The sequence below is a fragment of the Marmota flaviventris genome, chromosome 9, assembly GCF_047511675.1.
Source record: "Marmota flaviventris isolate mMarFla1 chromosome 9, mMarFla1.hap1, whole genome shotgun sequence".
Taxonomy (NCBI): Eukaryota; Metazoa; Chordata; class Mammalia; order Rodentia; family Sciuridae; genus Marmota; species Marmota flaviventris.
Genome location: NC_092506.1, coordinates 16,396,950 through 16,407,820, shown reverse-complemented (window position 1 = coordinate 16,407,820; position 10,871 = coordinate 16,396,950). Strand labels below are relative to the sequence as shown.

Below are 10,871 nucleotides of genomic sequence, written 5' to 3'. Positions count from 1 at the left end.
TCTGAATACAATGCCGAAAAGGCAATGCAAACAGACAGTAAGAGGGAAAATTCCAGAATTAGAAGTAGGATGTAAAGAAAAAGGCCAACAAACATGTGAGCTGTAGATGACTACCAAAGTAGAGCACCATTAAAGATGGTAGCTACTGAATAAGAAATTTAAAAAAAAAATGAATTTAAATGGGGTAAAAAAGGACCTATCCCCAAATTATCAGGGCTGTGGTTGCATTTTGAATATTAATAAACAAGGATTTGATTTTCCTGGAGGTCTGCCAAAATCGTTTTCTCTATGTTGTTTCACACTGTGTGTGTTGCCCACCTGTAAAGGACTTAGTAAGTCAAGCAGGAATCAAGATGAAGGGACACATTTACATCAGGGGTCTGGTGGAGGAAGTGCTGGATCTATTTCAACTAGCCTTCCTGGTATCTTCTAAGGCTTTTGTGTCCCTGACACTTTCCATTGAGAAAACAGATGTGTTCACTTGTTCTGGGACAGTTTTCCAGCTTTAGTGAAAGGAGGCAGGGCACTATTAGAAGTAGCCTGACTCCTTCTGTGACTCAAGAGAATGCACTTACATGGTGCAGACTTGGTCTTGACATAATTTAGACAAACTCATACTTTACCACAGAAGCAGCCTTCCCCAAGTCCTGTAATAATTATTGGCTCCTGTGCTTACACAGTGGTGAATCTTTTTCCTTAATAAATGAGGAGATATTATTCTTCTCGTTCAGACCCTTCCTTCTCATTAGGGCCACCTGTAAATTTGTTTTTTTTTTTTAGTTTGTGTCTTCTATGTGTTTAAGAAGCCTGCTTCTGTGAGGAAAGTTCATAATTGTCCAGAAACCACCACTAGCTGATTGGTAAGTGTTTCTCCTCAGGAGTGAAACACATTAAACCCACCTAGCTACATATTAAACATCATCTTTCCCTATTTTGGCAAATATTCTTCATAAATCACTAAGAAAAGCAGGTCAAATATCAATTTTCTTTAAAATTGAATTGGGTCATTGAAATTCTAGTACACATGGGGTTCATCTACTTGATCTTCTCTTTGCTTTTCTGTGGCCCTAACTAGTTGAATTGCTTTTTCTGTGACATACCTCCAGTGCTTACAATGGCCTGTGGGGACACTTTTATGACTGAGATTTTTATTTTTCTTTACCAATTTTCTTTTACAGACATACTCCCATTGGATCCTGATGGTTCTTTCTTTATATAAACCTCCTTCACTAATTATAAAGCAATATATTGACCATGAGTATATAAAGCATTAATAGTTAAAAACTTTGTTATTATATTAGTAACCTTTCAATCTAACAATTTAATTAAATAATATTATATTCCAGACAATACACTGGACTCTAGATATAAAAGATGAATAATCTTTTTTTGTGAAAAATAAAATGGAGATATTATTCTGGACTCTTACAAATAACAATAGCAGTAATAGGAATAATCTTTGATGAATCCAATATGTTATTACAGATACTTAATTATATTGGATCAAGTTTTGTAGGTGGCTGCTTGTTACTCATAAGAAAATATTAGTTTTGGGATTAATCTACTATTTGAAAACAGAAGCAGAGTTGAGTTCACATAGGATAAAAGTACAATAATACTAATTCAAAATAAATCAAAGTTCTAAGCCAAATTAACTTATAGAGACTGTGATGAATAAGAACACATTTTATGGATTTATGTTTTATGAGTCATAACACAATCCATTTAAGATGCAATTTTTTCAGTGCCGCCATAAAATCTTTGTTTCTCAAACAATATATCATTGGATTAAACATTGGTGTCACAATAGTATAGAAAAGAGAAAGGAATTTGTCCGTTCCTGCTGAATGACTAGACTTTGGTCTCAAATACGTAATGATGCCTGATCCGAAGAATAAAGCCACAACCATGAGGTGGGAGGAACAGGTGGAGAAGGCCTTTAGTCGTCCAGTTGCTGATGGTAGCTTCAGAATGGTGGAGATTATTCTTACATAAGATCCAAGTATCAATATAAAAGGAATAGTGACAACTAGAAGAGCAATCACATAAATCAACATCTCAATCACAAGAGTGTCCCCACAGGCCAGTGTAAGCACAGGAGGTATGTCACAGAAAAAGTGATTCAGCTGGTTAGGGCCACAGAAAGGTAGGGAGAAGATCAAGTAGGTGAACCCCATGTGTACTGGGATCCCACTGACCCAACAGCCTGCGGCCAGTTGGATACACAGCCTATGGTTCATGATGATGGAATAGAGCAGGGGGCTACAAATGGCTACATACCTGTCATAAGCCATTGCAGTCAGGATAAAGCACTCAGTAGCTCCAAAGACCAGAAAGAAGTACATTTGAGTAGCACAGGCTACAAAGGAAATATTTCTGGTTTGTCTACAGAGGTCTGTTAATAATCTTGGGACAGTGACTGACACATAACATATTTCCAAAAAGGAAAAATTCCCAAGAAAAAAATACATGGGGTTCTGGAGAGAAGGCTCAACATGGGTTATTATGATAATGAGGCTATTTCCCATCAGAATAATTATATAGATTATCAGAAACAACCAAAAAAGAAACTCTTGTATATTAGGAATATCAGAAAAACCAAGGAAGAGAAATTCCACCAGTGTAGTGTGATTCCTTTGTGGAGGATTTTGTCCTGTAAACTCCATTTATGAACACAATGATTTCAAGATGTAGAAGTCACTTCAATCCACCAGGCTCGGTGGCCATAGTAATAATGGCCAGTCTACTGACATGGAAGAGACATCCAATTGTGTTTAAGTGCCTTGTATATTCAGAGATATATTTCAAACTCAATATCCTAAATTTCCACAAGGTAAAAAGAATAATTTTAAATTCTGTTTCTGCCTGTAATAAAGGTTATGATCATGTGACTAACAAAGTAAGACAAGAAAACAATAAAATAAGAGAAAAAGATATCAGTAGTTTATGTTAGGATCTGAGCTGTTCCCATCAGTATTTAACATTATCTAATGAGAAAAGTTTTTCCTTCCCAATCAATGTAGTCTCTATTTGCCTTTCTTTTGTATTTTTTTCTTCCCAACAACTTCTAATTTGCATTTTATTTATATGCTTCTTTCACATTTGATTTGATGGTTTTCTCTGTGAGCTGAATCCCAGATTGTCAAATGGCAAGGCAGTCAGCCCATAAGATTCCACTGCCCTGCTCAGTTCAATCAGTCCTGAATCTGAATGTCCAGACCACTGACTAGCTTGGAAAATGACTTAGACATTGATCTGAAAAAAATTAGAAATGTCACTTTGTCTCTATCACACATCAAAAAATTTTATTTAATTAATCATGCAAATATATATTAGAAATAACGCACTGTAGTAAATCATATGTGCACTGGAAGTTCAAAATGTGAAATGAACTAAATAAACTTTTGGTGTCATATGCTTTAAACCCCTGATAATCTTAATAATTCCATTTATATTGTAAATTATAGGCCACAAAGAGGCATCATTGGGGAAGTTTAGGACTTTAAACAGCTAATTATATGCCCAAAGGGAATATTAAATGTGCAAAAGAATTTGAAGTATGGATCACATCTTTCACCAGTCAATACGTAACAACTTCTACTTCATACTTCTAACATTAAATATGAGTTTCTGATTTGTGATGTACATGGCACAGTGCTAAATGCAGTGCAGACTGAGCCTCATCATCTCCTTCAAGAATTAAGCATTTTTGACCAGAGATGTTCAAGCTTTCCTCTCCTCCACTGGATCCTATAACATTTGTTTTTGTTTTTTCAGTTGCCATCCAGCCTGTGACCTCCAATTATGCTAAACTCTGACCTTTTCCACAGAAGGTCACATTCTCCACACTTTATGGTGTTATGAGTTTTGCACTCCCATTTCCTAGGTCCCAAACTGTTTTCACTTCCTACAAAATACAGCATCCCTTTCTTCTACTAAAACCCAAAATTCCTCTCTGTTTCATAAATGCTAAACAACCAAAGAATTGACAATTTCTACTTTCACTTATTTTTACTTCTCTTCTCAATGAATGTTCTCTTCTCTTTCTTTCCCACAACATATTTAAAGTACCCTCCCACCTCTACTTCCAATTTAGAATCATCAAGAAGAACAATCAGCAAATTGGGAAATTTTGGATTAAAATAATATGTTCTATAAACTGAGACTGTGTAAGGTCTAAAATACTTTTTTTTACCATTTCTATTTTTCCCCAATTCTTTTTCTTTTCATAGTTTAGTAATTATTTTTCCATTTTAGCTCTTTCCTAAATTTTCAAAAATTTGCATCATCTTCCAGGTATGTAAGTCATACCTTGAGGGAAAAAAAAAACTAAAACAAAAAGAATATTGAAACTTCAGTGTTCTAGATATGTTTCACGTAATATATAAATCATTAAATGTATACATATCTTCTTTTTATTATTGTTTAAATTTTTTAGTTGTAAATGAACACACAGCATCTTTATTTATTTTTATGTGGTGCTAGGGAGCGAATCTAGTGCCTCACACTTTCGAGGCAAGTGCATTACCACTGAGCTATATAGCCCCAGCCCAAATCTATATGTACCTTGTAGTTTATTATGAATCGTTTAATGTGTTAAGTAATAAAGATAATAATCATGAAATAATATGCATTTGCTGTTTTCACAGAGCTTGTGGACTAGTAGAGAAGTCAGACAGGTTTTGCATCTTACCTTAGATATGCCAAAGTTTATAGAGAGAAATTAAAAGTTGTTATTGGAGTTTCAGACAATTGCTTAGGGAAAGGGCAGCTAATGTAAGACTTTTACAGATTTTGGTACATAGCAAAATAATCTTTGTTAATTTTTTTTAAAAAAAGAGATTAAAATATTTTCTGGGAGAAAAATACTTCATATCCTCTTTCAATACTATATTTCAGCAAACTGTTTAGATGCCAACACAGAAGAGTGATTTATAAATTCTTCCTGATTAATATATAGGAATGAAAATTTCCCACCAATCTCAGCAGTTATGCTCAATTTCACTAGATATGAGTGTTCAGGAACCAATGGACTAGATATTAAGTGAGTTAAAAGTGGAAAATAGATACATTAAGGTAATATGCCCTTATTGAGATTATGGGACCCTAATTTCTCTTGTTTTAAAACATTTGTAGTAATAAAAATAGGTTACTAAGGAAGATGTTTTGAGCAATGAGTGGCATAAGCTATGAGAGTGGATAGATTTAAATTAGGCAATTGTACTCTGTGTAAGTGTTGCTGTTATAATAATTATTATCCTTATTGTATTTATAATTTTCATTTTAGAATATGCTATTTTTCTATCCTCTTAAAGTCTGCTCACCATTTGTTCTGCCCTGTAACGGAGTTTGCTCAATCTAGGACAAGAGAGGATGTAAAGGGCAGTGTTTTATCAAGAATGCTGAGCTGAAATTAATAGAGTAATTCTGTGCTGATGGAGAAAAACAGCAACAGTACCTGGAAAAAAACTTACTGGTCTCTTTTTAAAAATTATAAATTTTAAAGACATTTACAACTATATAGTTGTATTTTGAACTCAAGAGAACTCACAAGAAGTGTACTATTGGCAAAGTGAAATTTAAAAATCTAAATCAAAGTCTATTTAATACATAAAAAACATTCTCAGAAATAACCTTCTTTGATCGTGTATCTTTTCTCAACTGGGTTTATATTCTCCATTGGCAATTAGTAATATTTTGGAAGTTCTAATGTGGAAACTTTAGTAGCTGCACCACATTTATTGAAAACATTTCTTCTTTATTATCCTTTACTAATCTTATTTTCTATTTTATTAGGAAACTAGCATAGCTAAAGGAGGGATATAGAGAGCCCTCATTAGTTGCCCTATTTTTTTGTTGATGCTGACAATATTTAACATTCATTATGTGCTAAACACCATTTTCATGAGTTTACTTGCATTATCTAATTTATCATACTGAGTGAAGTAGGTGTTGTTATTATATTTGTGTTATTGCAAGAAAATCCAGAGGCACAGAGAGGTTAAGTAGCTTGCCCAGTGTGGTAAAGTTAGCATACATCCTAACTGAATTCAAACTGTGTTTTTTTTATATATATATATATATATATATAATGTGTGTGTGTATATATATACACATATATATATAAAACCAAAGGGATCTATATATATGTATGTGTGTATATAAAATAATTATAAATACTTATATATTTAAATATATATATATATATATATATATATATATATATATATATATATAAATCAAAGAGATTCACAGAAAATTCTGGTAGTCTCAATAATATTAATAAAGCTTAGAGAAATAGTAACCCATTCAGAACTGCAGAGTAATTTTGTAGATCTCAATTACTATTACAAAATGAGAGACTAATTTACTTCATTGATAGTTTATATAGTTTCATAGGATGACACCCAGAGTAAATCCAAAAGATGAGAAAGAGTTTGGTGACCAGTTGTCATAACCAGTATATACTACTACAAACAATTTGCCTCATTGAATACTATAGCCTAACACCTTTTATAGTTGGATATTTATTGAATGTTCATAGATGCATGAAATGCATGAATACTTTTCAAATTAACTGACAAAAGATTCACAGTAACCCTAAAAATTCGCTCTACTTTCTCTTTTCAAAAAGTACTAATACGTCACAATGTCATTTTCCCATACTCACCTGTATAAAATTGAGACTCAAGGCATTTTCATCTGTCTTCTAAAATATTTTTCCTCTTTCATAAGTACCTGTAAATAAAGATAAATTCCTTCCATCTCATGATCAGAGAAGGTTTCAACACATAAACAACCCAGATTGTATATGAACTCATAACTTCCAAGTTGCATTCTTTGAGGTTGAGAAATGACCAAACGGATGCAAAAGTTAGAGAGATGTTTAAAAAGCGATGCAGAACTTCAGATCAAGAGATCCATTGTATGGCATGGCAACTAAAGTTAAAAACAAGGAACTGTATTCTTGGTAATTGCTTACAGAGTGGATTTTATGTGTTCTGATCATGATTGATGATAAGCATATGACATTCATAAAGAAATCTGGTTGAAAGTATTTTCTTTGATGAGTTTTGATCCATAAGATTAAAAATAATACTCTAAAATAAAATCAATAATGCTTACCCATTACCTATATAGTGAAGAAATTATTATATGGTGCCTCTCTTAATAAGAATATAATTTTATGTAAGGTAAGTTTTTTTCATTGACATTATTAGAGTAACAAATCAAACTTTTTATTTCCTCCTGAAATGGTATTCCTTAATTTTAAGTAAGCTATAGTACATTTTAGATGGGAAATAGTTCCTTATTCATTGTGAGGTCATTTTGTCTCTAAGACAGGATGCATTTTTAAACCTCAGTAATTTATCAAGTGAGAAGCAGTAAACAATCCACTACCTTTGATTGGATTAGTCCTTCATCATCATCTCTGTCTCTCTGGAATATGGTCTGAGGGGACCAGCTTCCTGACCATTCCTCTTGCCTTTCTCCCCATACCCTCTGCCTTTGGAGACTACAGCCATTCCCTTATTGGCCAAGATTTTATAAGACATTCACAGTTTTCACATAGGCCTACATCTACACATAAAATATGAAAATATTAAATTAAAAATAAACAAATTTTAAAAATATTTTTAACAAAATTCATACATATGTCCTGTGCATAATAATTGAAATATGTGCACACTGTGAAACAGTTAAAATGATCTAATTAACTTATGCATACCTTCACATACTTCTCAATATTTGTGATGAGAATACTTAAAATATGCTCTACTATCCATTAAAATAATAAAATTCCGTGCTGTCAACTATGGTCACCATGTTGTATGATAGATTTATTACTCTAATCTGTCTAAAATTTTGTATCATTTGTCATATGTCTCCCTAACTTACACCTCTCTCAGTCTCTGTAATCATCATTCTAGAACATCATTTCTCAACTTCAAAGAATGCAACTTGGAAATCATGAGTTTATCATAACCTAGCCTGTTTATTTATTTTTTTAATATTTATTTCTTAGCTTTAGGTGGACCCAATATCTTTATTTTATTTTTATGTGGGTGCTGAGGATCAAACCCAGTGCCTTACGCATGCCAGGCAAGCTCGCTTCCACTTTAGCCATATCCCCAGCCCAACCTATCCTGTTTATAAGCTAAAGACCCCTTCCTTCATGCTATGGAGAGAATTCATCTTTATTTACCGGTATCTACATAAGAGGAAGAAATACTTTTAAAAAGAGGACATAGTACATTGAGTCTACATTTTCTATGGATGAGTGCAGAGAAATGACATGATATATTAAAACTAATGTAAGAGAGAAAGTGGAATGAGTTTTTCTTGTTATGAATATTTGGTCAGTTTATATAAAAAGGAATTATGCAATCAGTGAGTCTAGTATTCTCCATTTATTTATTTGAACAGCCAATACATGTCTAACTATATAAGGTATTATGCTATAGAATTCAGAAGAGACAGAATACCTGTGTGGGTAGTTGGTTATAACACTTGCCAATTAAGCTTTTTCTCATTTTGATTTACTTGATGTGTCATCTTATGACAATAAGTATTCATAAGGAATTAGTCTTTCATTTTCATAATAGTGTTTAAGATCTAGAATGTCATAAAATTACCTTGCAATTGTGAGTGGTTTGTTATCTAAAAGTTTCATTGATAATAGTGAGAATATCAAATCTTTTATTAGACTCACTTTCTATTTCAACTTATGAAAAGTGATATTATTCCTGAAGACAATTTTAAATATTCTGATACAAGCTCACATCTCCCTTCAATATAACTTCTATTTGACCTTAAGTATACTATTTTAATTTTTATTTCATACTTTAACTTCTTTCTTTATTTCATGAGCTCCTGGAGTCCTACCCATTTGTCTTCCTTTCTGATGCACATCTTGCTCCAAGCACCAAGCCACGTCCACAGAACACTGCTTTCCCTGCAAACACAAAAGATCCTATTTGTCTCAGATAATTCTCTTCTCTCTCTCTCTCTCTCTCTCTTTCTCTCTCTCTCTATCTCTCTCGTCAGCAGCTTTCAAGAGTGAGAGTTCAATGTATATTACAACTCAGGCAATCACATAATGAGGTCTTGTGTTTTATTCTCAGCAATTGTAACACTCTTTTACTCTTTTGTCATCACTTTGTCCAGTGACATTACATTCCTTAGCTTCATAATCCTTAATTTTCCAAAAATGTTCAAAAGTATATGTAGGGTCATCAAGTCCTTTGCTGCCTATAAGTGACTATCCAATGCAGATATGTTGTGTAACTCAAAACCAGTTCATGCCATACACTCTCCGTATGTAGCAGTTCTTAGCAGTTTTATGTCTAATCAGATGATAGAGATAATTCCAGGAACTTAAAAATCAATTAAGAAAAATCATCATTTAAATTTGTTTCCTCTAGAGCCACTATTGGTACCCAAATCAACATTAGTCAGGGTATTCCAGAGTGACAGAACCAATAGGATATACAGCTAGAGAGAGTGATGAGAGGAGATTTATTAAAGTGAGTGTATCACATGATTATGGAGCCTGAAAAATCCCATGCTGGTGCTCTGAAAACTTCAAAACCAGGGAAGCTGACAGTGTGGCTCAGTCCAAGTCTGAAGTTCACAGAACCAGAGATACCAATGGTTTAGTTTTCAGTAGAAGGTCAAAGGTGTGAGGAACAGGAGCAGGAGAAGAAGGGTAGGAAGGAAACAGCATTAGAGAAGAGCCAGTGTCCAAAGGCCAGAGAACCCAGAGTGCTGATGTCCAAGGGCAAAATAAGGGGAGAGGAAGGATTGACTTCTCTGTGCCTTTTTGTTTTATCTTAGTCTCCAGTGGATTAAATGATGGCCACGTTGAAGTTAAATATTTCTCATCAGTCCATTGACTCATTTCCAATTAATTCCAGATATATCCTCACAGAAACACTCAGAAATTATGCTTTAGCAGTCAGATTGGCATAGACAATTAACCTTCACAGCCACATAGTGTGAGTTCATGTTAGTTGGTTCCATTAGTATAAGGAGATAAAACCATGCCATTGAAATTAGCCATAGATCTATCCTTATTATTTCTTCTTTAAATGTGTTGTTTGTTCCTTTTTACTAGTACTCTTCATATCTAAAATGTTAGATGATTTTGACACAGTCCTCTTCTGTAATATATGAGTTAGCCATAGTGGTTTGTGAAATGAAATACAAATCCTTATTTCATATTTTTATGTTGCTTATACCTTTTTTGCTTCACAACTAAATAAATCTATTCCCATGCCCTCTTTGAGTCTACATCTATTTTTTTATTATTTTATCTTCTCTTAGCAGTATATTAATAAATTTGATATACCTTAAACACAATTTAACTAGTAAATTGCATTTTTAAAATTTGTAAGTGAAATTTTTCATAATGACTTTTTGGTTAATATGGACATCATGTATATGATGATAAAACTGTAAGACTAAAATGGAAGCAAAAAATTACTGTGTCTTAGTGAGTACACAGCTGAAGAAGGGGCAAGAGAAAAGGAAACTGCAGAAAAAAAAAAAATTACAGAGAAGCCCACAGTGAAAGGTTGAGAAGTTTTGCTGACCTCCAGAAGCTCCTTAAAAAGTTGGAAGGCATGTGCCCCAACACCAAGTGATTTTTATTGACAGGAATTTTTGTATGCATTATTTGCTTATAAGTAAATGATGCAAAAAAATGAGTGAACTTGAGAAAAACCACATGGACATATTTATGAAGAATGGTACTTCCTCAAGAAGAGGGTCAGATAGGTCCTCAGGAAGGATTCATAAGAGGGCATTATTATCATGAGTGCTGATCTTCTCACGTGTGCTCACCCCTGACGATCTTCCACTGAGGTGGG

The 10,871-nt window shown here is 33.4% G+C and overlaps 1 protein-coding gene across 1 annotated transcript; it reads right to left on the bottom strand.

Moving 5' to 3' along the window:
• Positions 1–1,709: 1,709 nt before the first annotated feature.
• LOC114079505 (olfactory receptor 10AG1-like) lies at positions 1,710–2,666 on the bottom strand. Its single transcript, XM_027920730.2, has one exon. The coding sequence runs from the start codon at positions 2,664–2,666 to the stop codon at positions 1,710–1,712; it is 957 nt and encodes a 318-aa protein (XP_027776531.2).
• Positions 2,667–10,871: the final 8,205 nt, after the last annotated feature.